The sequence below is a fragment of the Galeopterus variegatus genome, unplaced genomic scaffold, assembly GCF_000696425.1.
Source record: "Galeopterus variegatus unplaced genomic scaffold, G_variegatus-3.0.2 Scaffold994, whole genome shotgun sequence".
Taxonomy (NCBI): Eukaryota; Metazoa; Chordata; class Mammalia; order Dermoptera; family Cynocephalidae; genus Galeopterus; species Galeopterus variegatus.
The window spans coordinates 231,079-256,060 of NW_007727105.1; the positions used below are offsets into that span (position 1 = coordinate 231,079).

Here is a 24,982-nt window from a genome sequence, read left to right on the forward strand (position 1 = left end):
GTTTCCTAAAAGCATTAAGAGCCAACAAGACAGAGAAGAATTACCTAGCCAAGATCAGGGAAATGATTGGAGCTCAGAGAGGTGAGTTGGAACTGCTTCAGTCCTAGGACATTGCCAGTCTGGAGGAGGCTGAGGTGAGCTAGAACCATGCTTTTGGCGGACTTTTGAGATGAGGAAGTGGGGATACAATCTGAATCTGGTGTCTGTCCAGGATGGGATTTCCCACTCTCTGATCTGGGACCCTGAAGGCAGCATCGTTATGAGCTTCTTTTGCCCTGAGTGGCAGCACTGTGTTTTGGAGCACTTGCAAGAGCTGACCCGATGCCCACCAGGACTCCAGATACTGGCATTATCAGACACAGACTGCTCAACAACTGTTTTTACTAGCTTCATGAAAATAAAAACCGAGCTTTAAAACTTCAGGAAGGAACTGAAGCTATGAAAATTGGTATTTTAAGTTTTACAAAAATGTGTTATAAAATAATTTCAAATTCACATAAGAGCTGCATGAATAAGACAAAAAATTCACCTATACCCTTTGCTCAAATTCATCAACTGTTAACATTTTGCTACTTTATCACTTTTTTCTGAAGCATTTGAGAATTGCAAACATCATGTCCTCTTATCATTATATATTCATTTTCTTAAGAAAATTATATAACCACAGTACAATAATCAAATTTGCAAAACTCAACATAAGTATATTATCACCTTATGTCCAGAATTTGAAAATTGTCTAATAATGTCCATTATAGCAGGCTTTTTTTTTTCTTTTTTAATCCAGGATCATGCATTGGATTTAGTCATCTCTCTTTAGTTTTGTTTAATCTGGAACATTTCCTCATCTTTTCTACATCTTTCATGATATTGACATTTTGAAGAGCATAGATCAGTTGTTCTGAAGAGCATAAATGAGTTTCTCAATTTGGATTTCTCTGATGTTTCTTCATAATTAGATTCAGGTTATAAATTTTTTACAGAAATACCACAGAAGTGATGCTGTGTCCTCACTGCATCACAATTAGGTATGTGATGTCAGTTTGTCCCATTATTAGTGTGCATAACTTTTATCACTTGGTTAAAAAACATTTGCAATGCTTTTCCACCATAAGGTTATCATTTTTCCCTTTGCAAATTTTATGTAATATATAAGAAGATATTTTGAGACTTTATAAATATCTTGTTTCTTATGAAGTTTCACTTAATGATTTGGCACCCATTTATGTTGCTGGGTTTTTTGTTTTTGTTTTTGTTTTTGCCTGAATTGACACAAAATGTTTTGAAAATACACTGCAAATTTGAAAATGAACTAAGAGAAATTATAGAACTTCTAAATACAGACATTTAGAACAAAGAGATGAGTTGAAAACAGATAAGGCACAACTGATATGAAAATTGGTGAAAATATCCAGAAAAAAAGCAAAGAGAGACAATAAGATGGAAAATGCAGAAAAGTGAGAAAAGAGACATAACGGACAAAATGAGGAGGTCTGGGCTACATTTAAGGAAATGTAGAAGAGGAGAAAGAAGAGAGATGGAGGCAATATTCAAGGTGATAATGACTTACAGTTTTCCAGAACTAATAAAGGATATTAAAATTCAATGAAATGAAACTCAAGCAGGATAAGTAAAAATAAGTTCAAATCTAGACACATCAGAGTAGAAGTGCAGAAAATAAAATCAAAGAAAAAACATTAAAACTCCATTTGAAAGAAAAAGACAGCCATTGGTGCATCAGTAAGATGGATAACTGACTTGTCAAGAGCTACTACTATAGCCAGAAACCAATGGCAAGAGACCTTCAATATGCTGAAAGAAAATAATTAATTGCCAATCAAGAATTCTCTACACGCAAAAATATTCTTTCAGAATGAAAGCAAACTACACATTTTCAGACAAACCAAAGTGGAAATTTTGCCTCCAAGTCACATATTAAAACCTAAAGGTCATTTTTTAGGCTGAAGGAAAATTATCCCAGAAGGAAACACAAAGACTCAATGAAGAATCAAAAGCAAAGAATATGGGTTGTTGTAAATGACTGTATGAAGCAAAAATACTAATTTGTGGGGTTTTAAATATATTCAGAATTTATCTTTTTTTTTTTTTTTTTAAGAAGATGACTGGTAAGGGGATCTTAACCCTTGACTTGGTGTTGTCAGCACCACGCTCACCCAGTGAGCGAACCGGCCATCCCTATATGGGATCCGAACCTGGGGCCTTGGTGTTATCAGCACCGCACTCTCCCAAGTGAGCCACGGGCCGGCCCAATATATTCAGAATTTAAATAGATAATGTAGTACATTGAATGGTGGACCCCAAACAGATATATCCATGTCCTAAACCCCAGACCCTGCACATGTTACCTTATTTGGAAAAAAGCGTCTTTATTATGTAATTTAATTAAAGATCTTGAGATGAGGAGATCATCCTCGTTTATCCAGGTGGACCCTAAATTCAATGATAAGGTGTCCTTATCAGAGACACACAGGAGAGAAGGAAGCAGGGTGACCGTAGAGGCAGAGACTGATGTGACCGTAGCCAACGAATGCTTGGAGCCACAAGAAACTGGTAAAGGCAAGGAAAAAAAGAAAGGAAGGAATAGGCACACTGTCCCATGGAGCCTTCAGAGGAAGCACAGACTTGCCAATATCTTAATTTTGGACTTGTAGCTTCCAGAACTTTGAGAGAATACATTTTTGTTGTTTTAGGCCACCAAGTTTGTGGTAATTTGTTACAGCAGCATAGGAAACAAATACAACTAATATAGACAATAACAAATATCTGGTAGTTAATCAACACACTTTTGAAAAACTCATACATTAAAGAAGAAATCCTAAGGAAGATTAGAAATTATATTGAACCGAGTGAGAATGAAAACACAACATAGCACAACTTATGAGATGAAGCTAAAGCAGTTCTTATAAGGAAATTTTTATAGCTTTAAATAGTTAAAGTAGAAAAGAATAAAAATCTAAAATCTGTAACTTAAGCGTCTACCTCAAGAAGCTGAAAAAAAAGAAAATTAAGTCAAACTCAAAGAAGGAAGTAATAAAATATTAGAGCAGAAATCAGTGAAATAGAGGGGCCGGCCCGTGGCTCACTCGGGAGAGTGTGGTGCTGATAACACCAAGGCCACGGGTTCGGATCCTATATAGGGATGGCCGGTTGCTCACTGGGTGAGCGTGGTGCTGACAACACCAAGTCAAGGGTTAAGATCCCCTTACCGGTCATCTTTAAAAAAAAAAAAAAAAAAAATCAGTGAAATAGAAAATAGAAAAAAAAAAAATAGAGAAAATCAACAAAGCCAAAAGTTCATTTGAAAAGATCAACAAATTTGTACAACAAGGGATTGAAGTGGGAGGATGGGAATTGACTAGTAAGAAGTAAAGAGAACTCTAAAGAATACAGGAATAGGAGATTCAAAGAACATCTGCTACTCCCTAGATCTGAGATGGCGTACCCAAAGAAGAAACATCTGGTAGACACCACCTTCAGGGATGAAATCCAGACCTCATTGTAAAGAGTGAAGTCATATCTCACTGAATAGCACAGAAGCTTTGCTGTGACTACACCTCAGAACTCAGAGGAACTGTGAAGTTGCCCCTGAGATGATAGGAGTAAACCATTCACAGAGAGGTGCCAAGCTGGTGGCATTTCACTGCAAACCTACACCAGGTGGTACTAGGGAAACTGTCCATTGAGAGCTGCCATGTGCTACTGGCCAGTATGAACTGTTGGAATCAGGTGCTACTAGAGTCATGTTTTGCAGAACCATGTGTGCTGCTGGAGCCAGGACCTATGTTGCAGGAGCCTGGTGTACAGGAGTCCACATCTGCTGCAGGAGCCTGCCTAAATGAGCACATTGGAACCAAGAAGAGAAACCCTTTTTCTTCTTCCAGTGATCCTCCAGTGATCTCTACTGACAAAAACATGTTGTCAATGGGCAAAGAAGAAATATTTATGGGGTCCAGCTATATTATTGCAGAGCAGACAATGAAAGAGCTGAGAAAAATAAATTGATAGCTGGCAAAGTGACCAAGACCAAAAAAAATAAAATAAAATAAATAAAAAAAAATAAGACTGAAGACACAAGTTAGTAAATTCAAGAATGAATGCAGGGGGGCCGGCCCATGGCTCACTCGGGAGAGTGTGGTGCTGAGAACACCAAGGCCATGGGTTCAGATCCCATATAGGGATGGCCAGTTAGCTCACTGGTGAGCATGGTGCTGACAACACCAAGTCAAGGGTTAAGATCCCCTTACCGGTCATCTATAAAAAAAAAAAAAAAGAATGAATGCAGGGTCAATACAGACCCTATAATTAAAAGGATTATGGAATATTATGAACTACTTCACGCAAACAACTTAGATGAAAAAGTCAAATTCCTAAAAAGATACAAATTACAGAAACTGAAGAAATAAAAGCTCAGTAATGACCTGTAAGTAGTAAAGGCAGTGAATTAATAATTAGAAATCTTCCCACAACAAAAAAAATCCAGGCCCAGATGACTTCATTGGCAAATTCTAATCAATATTTAAGGAAGAAATAATGCTGATCCTTCATAGCCTCTTTCAGAAAATGAAAGAGAAAAGAAAACTTCCTACCTCATTCCATTTTAAAGCTAGTATTACCTTGCTACCAAAGCAAGTCACACATATTAAAAGAAACACTGTAGACCAATATCCATTATGAACACAAATGCAATATCCTTTATGAAATGTTAGCAAACCAAATCCAGAAAAACATAAAAGTATTAAAGGGATTTACATGACATGACAAAGTGGGATTTATTCAAGCAATAAAAGATTCGTTTAACAACAAAAATTAATTAATACACTGTAGTAATAGAATAAGGGCCAAAATCTTAATAATAATCTCAATAGATGAATAAAGAGCATTTCCCAAAATCTAATTCCCATTCTTGATGAGAACTCTCAGGAAACCAGGACTAGAAGGAAATTTCTTCAAACTGATAAAAGGTCAGTAAAACCTACAAGGAACATCATACTTAGTGGTGAAATACTGAATGCTTTTTCCTTAAGATTGAGAACAAAGAAAGGATGTCTGCTTTCACCACTCCTACTGAATATTGTAGTGAAGATTGTAACCAGTGCAATAAGGCAAGAAAAAGAAATTAAAGTCATACGGATTGGAAAGGAAGAAGTAGTGCTGTCTTTATTTGCAATTAACTTGATCTGCTTTTAGAAAATTATAAAAAAATCTATAAAACGAAAAAGAAAACAACTACAACTAAAAGCTAGTGAATAAGGTTGTAGGATATAAGATCAACATACCAAAATTAATCATATTTCTGTATACTAGCAATGAACAGTCTAAAAATGAGACCAAGAAAATAACTTTATTCACAATGTCATCCAAAATAGTAAAATATTTAAGAATAAATTTAACAAAAGAAATGCAAGACCAGTATACTGAAAACTACAAAAGGTCTTGAGAGAAATTAAGAAAGATTCAAATAAATGGAGAAATGCACCATGTTTATGGATTGGACAAATCAAAATTAAGGTAGCAATTCTCCCCCAAATTTATATAGAACCTAGAATAGCCAAAACAGTTTTGAAAATCAAGAACAAGGTTGAAATTTTTGTACTACCAGTTTTCAAAACATACAATAAAGATATAGTAATTCAGACAGTGTGGAATTGGCATAAAGATAGATTTATAGATCAGTGAAAGAGAATTGAAAATCTAGAAATAAAACCCTAAATTTATGATCAGTTGATTTTCCACACAGGTTCCAAGGCAACTTAATGGAGAAATACTAATCTTTCTAATAAATGATGCTAGGACAATTGTATGTCCACATTCAGGGGGAAAAAGAACTTAGACTCTTACCTCATACTACGCACTAAAACTAACCAAAATGGATCATAGATCTAAATATTAGAACCAAAGTTATAAAATTTCTTTTCTTTTTTTTTTTTTTTCTCTTTTTCCGTGTCCGGCAACGGATCGCAACCCTCAGTGTCGCCCCCGTACCGGACCAGGACCGGCAACGGGATCGCAGCCCTCGGTGTTGCTCCCACGCCTCGCTCAGCCAGTGAGCGGGAACCGGTCTGTATGTGGGATCCGAACCCTCGGCGGGAGTGCTGCCGCGCTTCCCAAGCGGCGCACTGTAGCAGTGCGCCACCGGGCCAGCCCATAAAATTTCTAAAAGGTGGTTTTCTCACACGATTTATGTGAGAAAAAATTTTGACCTGAGATTAGACAAAGATTCCTTAGATAGGAAAGCAGAAGCATTGGCTATAAAATAAAAACTGACAAATTGAACTTCAGCAAAATAAAAAATGTATGCTTTTCAAAGGACATCATTAAGAAACTGAAGAGACAAGTTACAGACTAGGAGAAATATTTACAAATTGCATTTCTGATAGAGAACTTGAATCCATAATCTATAAAGACCTCCTACTTCTCAATAATAAGACAACCCAATTTGTTTTTTATTTATTTTTTTATTGAATCATGATTGATTATACATACTTTTGGGGTTCAACGTTGACTTATGTTGATCAAATCAATATTATTAGCATGTATTACAAGTCATACTTATTCTTTATGCCTCTTATCCAATCTCTCCCCATCCCCCTCTCCCTTCCCCCTCCACCTCAGATAACCCTAGACTTCTTTTCTCCTTCCGAAAGAGTAATGGTTACTCTGTTGATTTGTTGCCTCGATGATGTGTCCAATGCTGAGACAGGTGTGTTCAGGTCCCCCACTATTATCATAGAGCAGATGCTTCTTCTGTAACTCTGGAATGGGCTTTGTGGAGAGAGACATCCTCTTCTTTTCTTTGGTCTCCACTGGTGACTCTTCTTGTGTCGATGCACTCCAGTGGCTGGTGTTCATTTTACATGGTGGTTATGGTGTCTAGCTACCTTTGTGGCAGCTGTGGCTATTGTGGTGGCTGTGGTGGGCCACCCACATGGAAGTGATGTTTTTGGCATGCTCCTTGCCTGGTTGCAGGAGGAGGGGTTGGTCCTTGGCTCCACCTGTTTTTATATTCTGAAGTTGTTGTTGTGGAGCAGTTGGGTGGGAGGGGGAAAGGGGAAAGGGAAGGAAATAGAGTGGGAAAGGAGGAAGGATGGGGGGCATGGTTGAGGCCTGTGACACCCCCCTCATTCCTTCAGGGGAGACCAGGGGGCTTCCAGTGGTGGCTTGGTCATTGCTGGGTTGAATGCAGTGTCAGCCCCACTGCCCTCTCTCAGGAGACCAGGGGCCTTCCAGCAATGGTTCAGTGGTTGTCACTGAGCTGGTTACAGGTGTTTGGGGTGTGTGGCCAAGGCCCTCAGCCCCCTACTGCCCTGGCTCAGGAGCCCAGGTGCCTTCCTGTGGTGGCTCGGTGGTCGTCGCTGGACTGATTGTAGGTGTTGGGGGGCATGGCTGAGGCTCCTGGCCCTCCTCTCTTCCTGGATTGGAGTCCCAAGGGGCTTCCAGTCCTTCTAGGTTTTATAGGTGTTCTTGGTGAAGTAAGACCTTTACTAGTTAATATCAAACTTTGTCTCTGGTCTATGGGTATTTTATTTTTTCTTTCAGTTCTGTTTGGATTACTTGCTATTTCCACTACTTAGACTCTGCACTGAACTAATTTGTTTTCCTTTGGTTACTTCTAAAGTGGGGGAACTTCCTGTGGGGACCAGCACTTGAGCCCTGTAGTTGAGCTAAACTGCTGTTTTATTGCTGATTCCCCAGGAAAGGCTTTTTGTGCAGCTCAAGTTTTAATGATTGATTTTGTAGGTACTTCCAGGTCTCATGAGATCCAGTGCACCTGTGTTGTGTAGAAACTCTGGTCTGGACCTGAGTCTCTTCAGCAAACTGCTCCCACTGCAGTTCTGTATTCCTAACCTGTCTACACAGAGTGATCCTGAGCTGATTGGGGGGCACAGCTGTCCTTGCTGTGTCCTGATATTCTCCCAGTGGGCCTAGCTCACCCACCACCCCCACTCCAAACACTTCCCATGGGACGGGCCATGAATGGTCCCTTACAATGACTCACTAGCCTCTGTGTGGCTCCTTTTTTTCATTTGTCTGTGTTTACTCACTCCTATGTGGGTCCACAGGAAACCTGTTAGTGGTTGTGCTGGCCTGGGGGCCACCAAGGCCCTCCTCTCCCCTTCCACCTCCAAGCAATTTCATCTGAAGGGCACAGCTGTGGCTTTTCCAGCTCTTGTTCCATGTGCTCACCAGGACCAGCCTTGAAGTGGTTGGGGCTCAAAACGATCAGAGCGATCCTTTCATTCTCTCATCGTGGCTTCTCCCACCTTCATGAACTCGATAGGTCTCTCCTCCTCTTCCCCTGAGCTCTAGTGGCCCCAGCTTGGCTGTAGTTACTTTTTAATAGTTGTGAATTGGTTGATTTGTAGGAGAAAGTGGTGCTGGGGACTGTCAATTCTACCAAACTGACCGGAAGCCAAGGCAACCCAATTTGAACAGACATTTCACCAAAGAAGATACCCAAATGGCTAATAAGCATATGAAAAGATGTTCAACATCGTTAGTTATTAGGAAAATTCAAATTAATACCACAATGAGATATCAGTAAACAGCTGCTAGATTTGTTATATTTCAGAAACCATCCATACCAGGTGTTGGTGAGGATACGGAAAAAATGGAGCCTCATACATTACTGGTGGAAATGTAAAACAGTACAGCCACTTTGAAAAACATTTGGTTGTTCTTTAAAAAGTTAAACATATGTTTTATATATAGCCCAGCAATTCTACTCTGAAGTATCTACCCAGGGGAAATAAAAACATTTGTCCACTTGGATACAAATATTCATAGCAGCATTATTAATCATCCAGAGTAAGAAAAAATTTCTTAAGAAATAAAATGCACTAGTTATAAAGGAAAATATTGATAAACTTGATTACCTTAAAATTAAGAATTTCTTGGAAAGAACTCTCCAGACATTTGTATGGAATAACAAAAGACCTTGCATAGCCAAAGCAATGCTGACATTCTCCTGCATATGGATATCCAGTTCTCCCAGCACCATTTGCTGAAGAGGCAGTCCCGACCCCATTGAATAGGCTTGGTGCCTTTGTCAAAGATCAGATGGCCGTAAGTGTGTGGGTTGATTTCTGGATTCTCTATTCTGTTCCATTGATCAATGTGTCTGTTTTTCATTCTCCTGCATATGGATATCCAGTTCTCCCAGCACCATTTGCTGAAGAGGCAGTCCCGACCCCATTGAATAGGCTTGGTGCCTTTGTCAAAGATCAGATGGCCGTAAGTGTGTGGGTTGATTTCTGGATTCTCTATTCTGTTCCATTGATCAATGTGTCTGTTTTTCATTCTCCTGCATATGGATATCCAGTTCTCCCAGCACCATTTGCTGAAGAGGCAGTCCCGACCCCATTGAATAGGCTTGGTGCCTTTGTCAAAGATCAGATGGCCGTAAGTGTGTGGGTTGATTTCTGGATTCTCTATTCTGTTCCATTGATCAATGTGTCTGTTTTTCATTCTCCTGCATATGGATATCCAGTTCTCCCAGCACCATTTGCTGAAGAGGCAGTCCCGACCCCATTGAATAGGCTTGGTGCCTTTGTCAAAGATCAGATGGCCGTAAGTGTGTGGGTTGATTTCTGGATTCTCTATTCTGTTCCATTGATCAATGTGTCTGTTTTTACAGAGTGGGAGAAAATATTTGCAAATTATACATCCGACAAAGGATTAATATCCAGAATGGCGGGAGCTAAAAAATAAACAAATTAATTCACCCACATACACACACAAAAAAAAAACTGGGGGGGGGGGAAGAAGATATAACAACCATACCTTTTTGAAGTTGTTACAACAAGCAAACGGAAAGGACATTCTTGGGGGGGGAGGGGAGAGAGGGAGGAGGGAGGGAGGTGTCGGTGATGGGCCATAATAATCATATACATTGTATATTGACAAAATAAAAATTTAATTAAAAAAAAAGAAATAATTGTAGTTGGAAAAAAAATAAAATTATTTTTAAATTAAAATAAATAAATAAATAAAATAAAAAAATAAATAAATTAAGAATTTCTGTTCATCAAGAGAGTAAACAGTCAAGCTACAAAGTGGAGAAGATATTTGCAACACAAACTATCAAAGGGCTCAATTCAGAAAATATACAGAACTCCTAAATATTAAGGAGAAAAAAAAGGACAACTCAATAGAAAAGTGGTCAAAAGATTTGAAAGGCCCTCTACAATACGGAAAATGAAATGTCCAGTAAAAATATTAAAGGTGTTCAACATTTTCTAATAGTCAAAGAAATACAAATTACACCAAAATCAATGAACACTGCAGACTCACCAAAACGGCAAAATTTTAAAGTCTGATAATACCAAGTGTTGGTGAGGATGTGGAGCAAGAGGAACTCTCTCACACTGGTGATGGGAATGTAAATCTATGCAACGATTTTGGAAAACTTTCTTATTATTTGGTAAAATTAATTATGTGTTTTATTTTTAGGCATATGTGCTTACCTGCATTGTGATATTTGTTCTTTAAAGCAAAACGGTGTAAGCAACACAAATGTCTGTGAGTAGTAGACTAGATAAGGAAGTTATGGTATATTCATATAACAGGAACAAAAACAAACCAATCTATGGTGACTTGTAATAATATGGATGCCTCTTGAAAATATGTGTGTGTGAGTACATCCTTATAACACCAAGGTCACGAGTTTGGATCCCCCTCCTGGCCAACTGCCAAATAATAATAATAATGATAATGATGATAACAACAACAACAACAACAACAACAACAACAACTTTGCATACCAGCCAGCCTCAAAAAAAAAAATTTGGATTAAAGAAGCCAAACATACACAAAATGCGTAAAGTATGATTTTATTTATATAGGTTTTAAAAATGGATGAAAGAAGCCAAATGTACACAAAGTGTATGAAGTTTGATTTTATTTATATAGATTTCAAAAACAGGCAAATTAAAGCTATACAGTTTAGAGATACTAACTCAACTCAGAGTAAAAGTATGAGGCAAAGCAAAGTAGAGAATTTCAATCAAGTTAGTCTGCTTTTATTTTAAATTTTGGTATTTTGCTCATTTTGAATTTTTGCACTATGATTTTCTAAAATATTGTGTTAAAATTGTATTTATCTTGATTATTGTGTTTTTTTGGCACCACCTCAAATTTTGTGCCTGAGGTCAGTGCCTTAAATGCCTTACCCTAGTTCTCACCCTGGTCAGAATAGTGGTTACTCCTAGAGGAGGGGGAAAGGGGTAAGGGGTCACCATCAGGAAAGGGCCATCGCTGGGGATCTGGAGTGCTAGCAACGATCTATTTCTTGGCTGGGTGGTTATATGGATGTTCATTTCACAATGATTTAATAGGCTTAACATTTATATTTCATGTACTTTTGTGTATGCTTGAAAAATTTAATAATGGGGAAAATATAAAGGTAGATATAGACACTTGAAAAGGGAGTCTTTACTACTAAAAAAAAGGCTGACTTTTTTTCTAAATCTCTAAAAGTATAATTTTGGGGCTTTTAAATGTATTTGGCATAACTTCTTGACTGAGAAGAGCATAGATGATTTTCCTCATGAGAAGAAATTTTCTATTCATTGCATAATCCCATTTTCCCATCAAAGGATATTTACTGTAAGGGAGGTTGACAGGAATAACCAAGCCCACATTTTCCCAGGGCCTAATTTGTATGACTGGCAAGAAATCCTGGTTGTAAGAGAACAGTTTCATTCTTTTTTTTTTTTTTTTTTTTTTCCACTGGCTTGTGCAGGGATTGAACCCTGGACCTTGGTGTTATCAGCACCATGCTCTAACCAACTGAGCTAACCAGCCAGCCCCATAAACGGTTCCATTCCTATGATTAGTAGACAATGGAATATTATTTAGTTATTAAATAATAGTATAAATAGTAATGATGTACCTAGATGTGAGTGTGTCCAGACCTAAATGCAGCGCTCAAGTCGTCTCCATACTCTCAATTTACATTTCTTCAAGTATTTTATTGAGTCTGACCTGTATGCACTGGCTTTTTCTCCACACAGAATGTGAGAATTGGGACCAGGAGATAATCTAAAAATCATGTACTATATAATCACCTACTTACAGTCATAAATAAGAAAAGAGGAACTTTCTTTCCACTTTCTGTAGAAACCAATTTGTTAGTTATTGTTTTAATATTGCTCTTCTTCATGAATTCCAGAAGGTCAAGACCACCATTTAGTAGGCACAAGAAGCTAAAATCTGCCTGGTCCCAGATGTCTGAGTAGAGATATCAGAGGCATGATGCTGTGGTTGTTGAAAAAGAAGCTTATTAATCTTATAGGCAAAGATCTACAAGGTTATTAGATAAAGGCCACGAAGGGAAGAAATAGGCCTAATTTTAAAGCCATTTAAACATCAGCAGACAAAGCCTTGTGCCCGTTAGCAGACTTTGCTCTTGGTGCTCCCCGTCATCTCAGATATTTTGCCTCTGAGACCTTGTTGGAACAGACAACTTCAGGACTTTGAATTTTTATGCAGGAGGCACAGCCTGTCTTCCAGTTATCTATGCTGTGTAGCAATCTACCCTGAAACTTAGTGGTTTAAAACAACAGTAATCATTTCTTTAGCTCACTAAACTGCAATGTAGGCAGGTCTCACTGGGAAGGCTCATTTCTTTTCCACGTGGCATCAGATGGGGTAGCTAACCTGGGGCTGATGCTTCAACTTGCAAGATGGCTCGCTCTAATGGCTGGCAAATTGGTCCTGGCTGTCAGGAGCTCAGCAGTGGCTGTAGACCTGTAGTCTTGACTCCTCTCCATGGGGGCCCTCTGCAGGATGCCTGGGCTTCCTCACAGCTTGGTGGCTGGGTTCCATGAGTGAGAGTCCTAAGAGAGCAAGGTACAAATGCATGGCATTTTTGTGTTCTAGCATTAGAAATCAAGTAGCATCACTCCTACCATACTCTTTTGGTTGAGGCAGTCACAAAGATCCACCTCAGTTGAAGGGAAGGGGACAAAGACCCTGCTGCTCAATATGAGGAGTGTGGAGGTCACATTGTGAAAAAAGCATGTGGGATGGAAGATAATGTCTGAGGTCATCTTTGGAAAGTACAATCAGCCACACCTGATTGCACTGCTTTTCCTCAGCTTGGTCATTTTCCTCAGCCCCTACAAGAGGACTACCTTGCTTTTCTCTTTCCTTTTCTATCTTTCCCATCCTTCCTCCCTTCCTCCCTCCCTCCTTTCCTTTTTTATGTTCTTTCTTTTTTTCCCTTTCTTTCTTTTTTTCAGGAGTGAATCCTGTATGTTTGGCAGAATAAATGAAAATTTGAAAAAGAGAGTTTGATTCTTAGTAAGTGAAGCCAAAATCTAGACACTCAGAACTAGTGGCCAGACAGTGGATTGGGGCTGTGGGTACTGGGTCTTTTCTTGAGTTAGACAGAGTGCTTTGAAACAGTTCTGTAACTCCAACCTCTTCTCTAGCAGATAAAGAATCCAGTGAACAAGCTTCGGAAGTCAGTGAAGCACAAACTACAGACAGTGATGACATCATAGTGACACCCATCTATCAGAAATGTCCTAAGGCAGTAAGTACACAGGAGTAATCATTGCGTGTGAGACAAGACTGCAAATAATGACAGTGAGCTTAGTGGCCACAGATGTAAAGTTTAAATCCAGTTTTAATGAACCTGATGGGAAATGAAAGTTATTTAATTAAATTTACATTACGTGGAATAATGTAAATAATGTAAATATCTGTTCATACAGTCAGATGAAAGGATCATTTTCTTGATTTGGTGTAAATGACAACTTGCTTCTACACTTCTCTCTCCTATTTGGATCCTTGCCTTCCCCTTGCTCTCATATTCTTCATTGTGTATTATGATTCATGCCCAGCCTGAGTGATGCCCCTGTCTTTAAATCCTCATAAGAAGAGTGGGTTTACTTCGGCAGTGCAGGGTGGAAGAGAAGGAAGGATTCTTCATGGGAGAGCTCAGAGAGATTGTCGGGCCTTAAAAACTAATGCCACCTTAAGTGACATTACAAGCGGCGCCATTATGGGCCCACAAGGGCGTATTAACGTGGCAGCCTAAGACAGCACCGGGAGGAAGTAGGGTGGGAGTGTCTGCAGGAACCTTGCCTTAGCCCTTATTGGCCAAATACGCGCTTCTGTGCTCATGAACACTGCATGATTGCAATACCTAGGCACTGAGACAGGATGCATGCTCTCATAACCTTTAAGCTGATTGGAGGATATAAAAAACCTCCCTTCCCCATTTGCCTTTAAAAACAAGTGCTTGTGTGATAATAAACAGAACTGCTTGACAGAACCCCCGCCCCCTCTGAGTGTCCTTTAACAAGCTGGTTGGGGCCCGCGGCTGTGCTCACCTCTCTTCACGGCTCTCTTCCCCTGTCTCCTCCCAATGGGAACTGGAGGGAAAGAGGAATCTGGGCAATTCGCTTGCCCACCAAGGGAGAGACTGAAAGCGAGGCTAGGGCTGTTCAGGTCGGCCAGCGGCAGACCCGACAAGAGATCATTCAATTTCTGCAGTTTTTGACCCAACCTGTAATTATTTATTAAATATTTAAGCCTTTCAGTCTCTTTCAGAACTAATTGAGGACTGACACACATACGCAAACACATATTCATAAATGTATCCACAGATATACTCAACAATTATTGTATTAGAATCTTGAGGGGTTACAAATGAGGTAGAAAACATACTCTCTTGAGCCACCGCTACCTGGCACACCTGCTCAATAAATATTTGGGGGTTTTTTTGTGGCTGGCTCATATGGGGATTCAAACGCATGACCTTGGTGTTATAAGGCTATGCTCTAACCAACTGAACTAACCAGCCCTGAGGCTGGCTGGTTAATTCAGTTGGTTGGAACACAGTGTCACAACACCCAGGTCAAGATTTCAAATCCCTGTACCAGCCAGCTGCCAAACAAACAAAAAAAGAGCAAGGAGGTTTGGTTGAGACAGACAGTGGTTTAGAGCGTGGCTCTGCTACTTACTAGCTATTTGTGGGAGTTATTTAACATCTATTAGGCTTTGTTTCCTCATCTGTAAAATGGCAATAGTAAGTATACCTACCTGATAGTGATGTGCAAGATTTAAATAAGGAAAGGGTTTAATACTGTGCCTCAGACAAATTAAGCACTATATGATGGTGGTGGTGATGGCAGTAGTTTATCTTCTCCGAACTATTGTAGTTCTCAAGGTCAAGCTTCTATGATCTGCTGGTGTCTCCTACCAGGAAGCACTAGGCCCTAAGGGAAGGTGATAGAGGCAGAGGGTGTATTTTCCCTTCCACCTGCCAGATCAATTGAATAGGTTGTGCAGTACAATTTTTTTTTCTTTCAACTGGCCAGTATGGATACAGTACAATTTAGAGAAGGTCCTCCCAGAATGTCTTTCTCATATATTGCTGAAAGGAAAAACAATCACAATATATATGGATCTTTATCTGTCTCTCTTTGGGTCCAAAATTAGACAGTTTCTGTGTTAGTAGAATGTGTGTAAGACTGTTCCCCAGGAAGCTCTGTCTGTTAATCAGCATGAGGTTCCTAAAGACCCTCTGTGCTTGTCTTCCATCTAAGAATGCCCAGAAAAAGCTCTCAACCCAAACCACATGGTTTCCTCCAAATGAAGTCCTTTCCTGGTCCTAGGAATCAATCTCCCACTCTGAGCGGACCATAGAAAACTTTTTCCTCCTTTGCTTATCATCTGTTAATGAGAAGGAAGCAATCATTTCAATTGCTCTGTGGCCTCAGATTACTGTCTGTTTAGCAAGAGTATGTATTGAGAACCTCAAAGTTTGTTCTCTTATACTCTTTAATTTCAGGTGTCGAGGACATCCTGGCACCTTGTGTATGCTGGCTAGTTAATTTTAGCAACCTCAACCCCCCAGCCAAATTAGCTAGCACATCTGAACTAATGAGCCAAAGGGAACTGTCTGGCACTAATCCTGCATAACTAATTGCTCACAGAGGTTCTGCCAGCAGGTTCAAATCAGTTAGTATATATTGTAGCTGTTAATATTAACAATTGTGTACTTTTTTGCTGTTCAGTCCCAATAAAATTATATAATGAAACCAGCTCACGTAAAGAATTCTGGATCAAAGAAAAATATTGTATTGAGCCATATGATATTATCATATTTATAGATTAAAAAATGGTTGACTAGTCAGTTGTGTAGAGTTCAACCTGAAAGGAACAAATAAAGCCTCCATATGTACCTGGCTCAAATTTTAATCTTACTCATCCTTCTAATTCATCTTTGTTGTCAAAATAAGGCTGGCCAGTTAGCTCAGCTGGTTAGAACGCAGTGCTCCATAACGCCAAGTACTGGCCAGCCACCCTCCCCGTCAAAAAAAACCAAACAAGCAAACAAACAAACAAAATAACAAAAAAATAGTAGAATAAGTCTGATGTATTCTGTATAAATACAAGGGTACCCCAAAAATTTTGTGGAAAAATAGAATTAAAAGATAATATGAATATTTCCAATTTCAAGAATTTTTTGAAGACCCCCCCATATGTATTTTCTGATCATTGTTCCAGGATTATTTGCAAGTTTAAAATGTTTAAAATGAAATTACACAGAGCTGGCCAGTTAGCGTAGTTGACTTTGATGCCTGTTACTGGCCAGCTACCAGAGAGAGAGAGAGTGAGAGAGAGAGATTAAATTACACAAGTTAGGTAGGAATATATTTTTCTTGTAAAAAACTAGTATAGTACAAATAAAGCTAAATCACCATTGATCACTATCTACAATACCTTGCTACCTCTGTGCCCTTTCACCCCCAAAAAACTATTGTTTTGAATTTTGTGGCATATCTTTTTAGACCTTTTAATAAAAAGAACTTTAATGTTTGTACAGTTTTGTTTTGTTTTTCACTTCAAATCAATGACAGTAAACCGTGCATACTAATCTTTTCTTAAACTTTTTTATTTTGACATAGTCATAGATTTGTAAGCAGTTGCAAAAAAAATGTATAGGGGAGATGCTATGTAACCTTCATCTAGTTTCCTCTTTTTTTTTTTTTTTTTTTGGTAATTCTGAGAATTTGGGGAATAAATTAGTGTTTTTCTATTCTCTCATTCAACAGTCAACACAGAAGACTCCTGTGACCTCTAGTCAACAAGAAGTGTGTGGGATATTTTTTCCCACCAGTAACCAATCAGTCAGTTCTACAGCAGACACCAGCTGGGTACCCTCTAATCCAGTTTTGTTCTGACACTGTCTGCCTGGAGGTAGTGCCACATCTCACAGGTTGAGGGCTCAGTCCCTAAGTCTGCTCCCCACTTCAGATGCCAGTCACCAACCCAAGTTGTTTTACTTGTGCTTCTCTGAACAACCAACTATACGTTGGGGTTCCTATTAATTCCCTCTTTGAGTTTAATTTGCTAGAATGGGTCAGAGAAACACTTCTTTATGCTTCTGCTATCTGGAAGCTCTATGATCCCTGGTATTTTAGGGTTTTTATGGAGGCTTCATTATACAGGCAAGATTAATTAAATCATTGGGCATTGGTGATCAATTTAACCTTAAGCTCCTTCCCCTCCCCAGAGGTTTGGGGGTGGGGCTGAAAGTCCCAAGCATCTATTCCTGCCTTGGTCTTTTTAGTGACCAGCCCCTTTTCTGAAGCTAGGTAGGGGGTGCCAGCCATCAGTCAACTCATTAGGATACAAACAGACACTTATCATTTTGAAGACTCCAAGGATTTTAGGAACTGTATGCCAGGAAACAGCGATGAAGACAAATACATGTTTTGCAATACCACAGTAATTTTATTTTTCAATCAATAATGTTTTGAGTGCCCATCCATGTCGACATATTTAGCTTTTTCTAGTTCTTTCCTCTTAACTGCTGAACAGTCTTCTGTTAAAATAATATATGATCTTTTATTTAGAAAGAACTCGAGTGGGCAATGTTGATTGAGCTTTTATGCTATGTGCCAAGTGCTTGATAAATCCTCCCAGCGGTCTTGTGAGTTACTCATTTTTCAACAGTTAAATATAGAATGGCTGTCTTGGTATCTGCCAAACTCTATGGATACAAAATGATGAATTAGACAGACTTGGTCCCCTCCCTCTTGAATCTTACATTCTACAGAGGGAAAACTGAAATAAATCAGTGAACAAATAAACCAAATAACTGTCGGATTCTAAGTGCTATGAAGAAAATAAATAGGATGATGTGATAGGTAGTAATGGGAGGGTACATTAGGTAAGGGACATTTGAACTGAAATCTGAAGAGAAGAGGAGAGTTGCCATCCACTGCGTAAGCAGCAGACTGTACCCTTTTCAGGAGGAGGAAGTGGCAAACGTAAAGGCTTTAGGATAGGAAAGAGTTTGGTTTATCTGAGGTACATGAAATCAAGTGAAAATTAAAGTTCCTTTTAGTCACATAGATATTATTATTCCCCTTTTCAAATAGGGACCGTGAGGCCTAGGGAGGAGAAGGGCTTGTTTAGGGTAATACTTAATACATTTTTACTGACTGCATACTGTATGCCAAGCCTGTGCCAGGTACTGGATACTTGGGTATAGATATTCATGGGACACAGTCCTGGCTCTCAGGAATTTAAAGAGTCTGTAGCTTACTTAGTCTAATCAGGAAGTGGAACAACACTCAGTTATCATATGACAGTTGTTCTAATGGTGGTATGTATGAGCACGACAGAAGGTGAGAATGCTTCCCTTTGCTTGGGGGTTGTGGTGGGGAAGTCTCTGTGGTGTGGAAGATCCATCAGCTGTCCTGTGGAAGGTATGTAGAAAGCTTGGTGGGTGGAGCGTGAAGAGAAGAAGGGCAGAAAGAGAAGCATATGCAAGAACTCAGAGGCACAAAAGAACTTGGAGGATGGGTAAGCTGACAGAAGTTGCATATGGCTTGTGAGAAGTAAAGCGTAGAAAGATCAATGAAGCGTGAGTGTGTGAGTCAGGGTGCCACCAGGAACCCACACTGGTTGAGTGTACAGAGAATTTAATAAGGGTAACTTCTTATAAAGGTGTTGTAAAGACTGATAAAGCCGAATGAGATTATCACCATCAGGAGGCAGCTCACGCAGGGCTGGAGGCACCAAGGGAGGAGGAGTGTACCACAGCCCAGGAGCAGGGACCAGCCAGCGGGAACTGGAACAGGAACCACTGCAGAGGCTATCTAACAACACCTGAGACTGGGGAGGGAGCAGCTGTCAGGTGGGGGCTAGAACCAGGGGGAAGACATGTTGTTTTGCCCCCCGTGGATTTGTCACCCCTCTTCCCCTGGGTGATGGAGATGCAAAGGATTACTCAAAGCCCATCTCTCTGAGCAGTGAGAGACCCTGAAGTGGTTAATCTCCTGGAACCCTTAAGCGAGAGGCATCCCTTCCTTGGGAAATTAACACTGAATTGGGGTTCTCTTCCTGCATTTATTTTCCAGACCAGGAAGTTACAGGAAGAGAACAAAGGTGGTGTTATAGTTTAACAGTATAGGCTGGTAACTTTCAGTGAAACAAGCCAGATGACATTCCAGTAAGGCAATTAAGTGTTCCTCTCAACAAAAGCTTGATCTTAGCAAACATTCCTTCTTACAGCAATTTCTCAGTATCTTTACAGAACAATCAGTAACTCGTCTGTCCTTGAGCCAGCAACCTTGCTGTGCCACAAATCTTTATCTCACACCAGAGACTTTAGAGCCTGAGAAAAATTTCAAGTCCTCTGCAAGGTCAATATTTGAAAGTGCAGGAAATATTGGAAAACCAGGCCCTGTGAAGTACATTTGCTTTAAGAATCCTCTACAAAGACACAGCCATTGCCTGAGGTGGGGGAGAAATTCCCTAACTCCTCCCTTCCTCCTGCCCTCCAGTCTTTTGACAGTGCCCCTGGTTAACTTAATCTATTGGCCAAGGAGCCTGGAAAATGTAATGTGCAGGAGTCAGCCCCAGATACAGAGAGAATTGAGAGAGGGAAGGAACAGATAGAAGAGCAGACAAATGGTGAGACTGCATGATCCAGGTAGGGTTGGATCTTTAAGAGCCCATACTTAGGAATTTTTTTTTTTTTTTAAAGATGACCGGTAAGGGGATCTTAACCCTTGACTTGGTGTTGTCAGCACCACGCTCAGCCAGTGAGCGAACCGGCCATCCCTATGTGGGATCCGAACCCGGGGCCTTGGTGTTATCAGCACCACACTCTCCCGAGTGAGCCACGGGCTGGCCCCATACTTAGGAATTTTGACTTAATTTGTAAGCAGTGGTGAGCCATTGAAATGAAGGGGTTTTGTCCAAGCAAGAGATGAACTAAAATGATAGCCAGGCCACAGGAAGGCTGGAGAGTTTGAGTGATACTTAAGTAAACTCTACCTTTTATTAGTTCTACCTTCAACATACATTCACTTCTCACCACCTCTCCCACTCCTACTCAGTTTCAACTCACCTTCATCTCTTATCTGGATTACTGCAATATTTGTCTAATTGGCCTCCCCTCTGTAGTCTGAATGATCCGCTGAAAATGTTAAGTCAGATCTTGTCACACCTCTGCTCAAAACCCTCCAACAGCTTCCTGTGTGACTTGGCCTGGATCTAAGGTACAGCTTCATCTCATACCACTGTCTCCCTCAGTGGCTCACTCTGCTCTGGTCACACTGGCCTCTGTGCTGTTGCAGCATGCCTGCACTCTGGACCTTCCACTTTCTGTTCCCTCCATATGGGGTGCTCCTTGCACTGCTCCCCGCTTCCTTTTTGAAGGTCTTTGCTTAAATGTCACTCATCATAGAGGCCTTCCCTCTACCCTATATAAAATAACACTCCAATCTCCAACCCAGCACTCTTATCCCTTTGACTCTATTTAATTTTTCTTCATAACATATCAACACCTGATGTACTGTATATTTATTTGTGTATTTGTTATCAGTCTCTTCCTACTACTAGAATATAAATAGCAGGGGACACAGACTTTGTTTCTTTACTGATATATCCCCAGTGATCAGAACAGTGCCTGGCTTCTTCTACTTGTGGAGTAGGTTTGGCAAATATTTGTTAAATATGTGACTTGACAGGACTTAGTCGTTGTAGGCTTGTGTGGAGTGGGGCCAAGGTAAGGGAGGTGGAGGTGTCTACACTAATTCCCAGTTTCCCAGCTTGTTGACCTGGGTAGGTGGTGATGTCAATAAGAAGTTTGATAGGGCCGGCCCCGTGGCTCACTTAGGAGAGTGCGGCGCTGGTAGCGCGGAGGCTGCGGGTTCGGATCCTATATAGGGATGGCTGGTGCGCTCACTGGCTGAGCGCGGTACAGTCAACACCATGCTGAGGGTTGTGATCCCCTTACCGGTCAGGAAAAAAAAAAAAAAAAAAAAAAAGTTTGCTAGAGGTATCTTGGTGACACGTAGAAAAGGAGATGATAAATCCAATTACTGACATATGGGGCCTGAGGAACCCATGAGACAACCACGTGGGGATGCTGAGTGGGCATGTGGATCTGTAGGTCTGGAGCTCTGGGGATATGTCTAAGATAGAGAGAGAGGCTTGGGTTCCATCAGCTTCGTGCCTAGAGAATAGGTAAGATTGCTCAGGAAAATACAGAGAGGGAGATGAGAAAGTCAAAGTCAGAATCCCAGGGCACCCCAGCAGCTAAGGGGCAAGCAAATCAAGAGGAGTCTACTGAGGAGAGCAAGAGGTGGGCAGAGAGAAGAGAGGAGGACAGAAAGTGGCAAGGCCACTGAAGCCAGGGAGTAGACATTCAAAAAGGAAATGACTATCCCTTGTGTCAAAGGCAAGGAGATCAAATAAATAAGTGTGAGACCTGAGCTAATGTCTTATTCTAGGTCCTTTCTCCTGCTTCTCTTTTTTCAATCTGACCTCTTGTTTTACTCTGTCTTTACTCCCTGGGACTACTGTTCATTCCTTTATTCCTATGACTGGCTGTCCTATTCCTAGAACAATGACTTTCATCATGACCCATTGCTACTGATCACTACCAAAATAGATAAATCCATAAATACTTAAATATATGCACGTATTTATAAATATAGTTTCAATATTAAAAGTAATGTGAATATTTTGTTAAAAAATGTAGAGAGATGTACAAAGGAAAGAAAGATTTCTGACCCTATTTACTTAATCTGTCACTCTGTCCCCTCCCACACCCACTCCCATTCCTTAGGGGTTATCCCTGTTAACAGCCTGGTTTGTATCCTCTTAATGAACACCTACGTTCACACTCATATCATGTGTGTGCATACGCAAGGAACATTCTATACATTCTCCCCCTTTTAAAATCGCCTTCGATCTGTCTTGGACATCTTCCAATGTCAGTATATGCAGACCTAACTAATTCTTTTTAATGGATGCATACTACTCTATAGAATAAATGCATTTTAATTTATTCAGCCATTTGCTATTAGCATACCTTTAGGTTGTGTTCAATCTTCTAATATTAAAAATAATGCTGCAATGAACACCTTGCTCATATGTATCTTTGTGTACTTTGCAAATATTCTTGTGAAATAGATTCTTAAACGTGGAATTGCTGGTTTTTAAAAGAAATGGGCACTTGAAATTTCGATGGATATCACCAAATTACTCTCAGCACAGTGGCCTCACAGAGTTGGTAACTCACAGTGTTACCAACACTTTTTCTCCAGTAGTCTCAGTTGTAATGGACTGAGAGTGTTTATGAGGAAAGGAGTCAAAAGTAATTTTGAAAAATTTACATCTAGGTGGCATGGAGAGGTAAAACAAGTTAGGGGTATGCATCTAGCTGAAAATAAACGGGTGAGAGAAATGTACTTGTGTTAGAGAAACAGCTTATAGCCTATGAAAGAGTCCAACAGAATTATATTGTGAGTAACAAATGTTAACAAATTTTCTAGTACTTAAATTAAAAGTATAAAAAGAAAGCAGTAAAATTAATTTTAATAGTATATTTTATTTAACCTAATATGTCCAAGGTATTATCATTTCAACATGTAATCAATATGGAAACTTATTGTGATAATTTACTTTTTGTTTTATACAAAGTCTTCAAGATCCTGCTTGAATTTTACAATTACAGTGCATCCCAATTCGGATTACCCACACTGCAAATACTAATGGCTATAGAGATACATAGCATAACTCTGGTGCAGTGTTTTACAACTGTGGGGTGTCATCCATTAGCGGGTAGTAAAATCAAAATAAGGGGCCTCTGCGAGTATTAAAAAAACAACAACTGAGACTAGAATACAAAATAACAGTTTGCATCATACATGGTGTATTAGTCCATTTCTGTTGTTTATAGCAAAATACACAGAACTAAGTGATTTATAAGAAAATGAAATTTATTGCTCACAGTTTCAGAGGCTAGGACGTCTGAAGTCTGGGGAACTCATCTTTAGCGATGACTTCAGTGACAGCAGGGCATCACATTGCAAAAATTGCAGAGCAGAGAGAGCAAAGAGTAACCTCCTCATTCACTCTCCTCAGAACCACGCCCCTGACAACCATTTAAAATCCATTCACTACTGCATGGTTCTATGATCCAACCACCTCTTCAAGACCCCACCTTTCAATTACCATAATAGGATTTCCCACCCTGTTAACAGTCACACTGAGGGCTAAGTTTCTAACACATAAAACTTGGGGGATACAATTCAAGCTTCACTGAGTTTTGGGGGAACATAATTCAATCCACTACACATGGTAAGGTTAAGAATTGTTTTAGAGACTTATTTCATTGATTTTTTTACATATGTATACCAATACACATATACTGAGTCTTACAGTTTGAAAGCCACTGATCTGGTGGTTGTTCATTTTTAACTGTATGTAAAATGTTCACCCCCATTAAGCATGAAATACTTTTTTTGGTAGGATGGAATTGGGGGTTATTCAGGTATTTGTACAACTATGAACACCTTTCTCTTTTTTTTTTTTTTCAAGATCCCAGTGTTTCCCAAAGTGTATACTACAGAAAATTAAACACAACCATGCTCCAGGGGGAAAAAAAGATGGTGTAGTCAAATACATTTAGAAAAAACTACCTTTCTATCACTCTCTAAAAAGCATCCTAATGCGTATTAGCATATGACAGGCTTTAAGTCCAGTTAAAGAAACCTGATAACTTTGTTAATCTTGATTTTCCAAAATTTATTTTATCACAGAGCCATTCATTTCTTTTTTCTTAGCATATTCATTGTTACAAATCATACTTATTCTTTTTGCCCCTTATCCAATCTCTTCCCTTCCCCCTTCCCCCTCCTCCTTCAATAACCATAAGCTTATTCTCTCCATCTGATAGACTAACTGTTCCTCTGTTGGTTTGTTGCCTATATAATCTGTCCAACACTGAGACAGGTGTGATCAAGTCCTCCCCTATTATCATAAATCAGATGCTTCCTCTATTTCTCTGGAGTGTGCTTTGTGAAGAGAGAGGACCCCTTCTTTTTTCTTTTTTTGGTTTCTGCTGATGCCTCTCCTTGTGTCAATGCAGTTGAGAGTCTGTGTGCCATTAGCACGGTGGCTGTGACTGTTGCTATAGAGACTAGCTGCTTTTGCATCAGCAATTGTGCCAATTGTGGTGGCCGTGGTGGGCTACCTGTGTGAAAATGGTGTTTTTGGTGTGCTCTTTACCTGGTTGTGGCTGGTTGCAGCTGGGTTCGGCTTCCCCCAGCTTCATGCCTCAGGACCCCAGCGCGGCCCTGGGGAGGTGGCCAGAGATATTCGTTTTTAAAACACCTATTTCTCAGACACAGCTTGAGAAATTCTGATTAACATTTATTGAAACTATAGTGTAAGGTTCACAACTTAAAAATAATTACAGGTGGAATGAGAAAACTTTCTGAGATGATAGAAATGTTCCATATCTTCAGTAGGGTTTGATTACATAATTGTATACATTTGTCAAAACCGTACACTTAAGGTCTATTCATTTTACTGTATGTAAACTATACCTGAATATTTAAAAGTTAGATGCAGAAAAATAAATAAATAAATAAAAGTTAAATGCAGATTCTCAGAAGCAAACCTAGACAGCCTGATGTTA

At 39.7% G+C, this 24,982-nt stretch overlaps 1 protein-coding gene and 1 non-coding gene across 2 annotated transcripts in view; one reads left to right on the forward strand and one right to left on the reverse strand.

Moving 5' to 3' along the window:
• The window catches only part of RPGRIP1 (retinitis pigmentosa GTPase regulator interacting protein 1), a 62,041-nt gene that overhangs the window by 26,256 nt on the left and 10,803 nt on the right, over window positions 1-24,982 (forward strand). The window contains exon 19 of the mRNA XM_008574073.1: window positions 13,455-13,555. Within this exon, the coding sequence (XP_008572295.1) occupies window positions 13,455-13,555 (101 nt within the window). The remainder of the gene's footprint in view (window positions 1-13,454; window positions 13,556-24,982) is intronic.
• TRNAI-GAU lies at window positions 11,747-11,820 on the reverse strand. Its single transcript has one exon. It is a non-coding gene; the product is annotated as a tRNA-Ile (tRNA).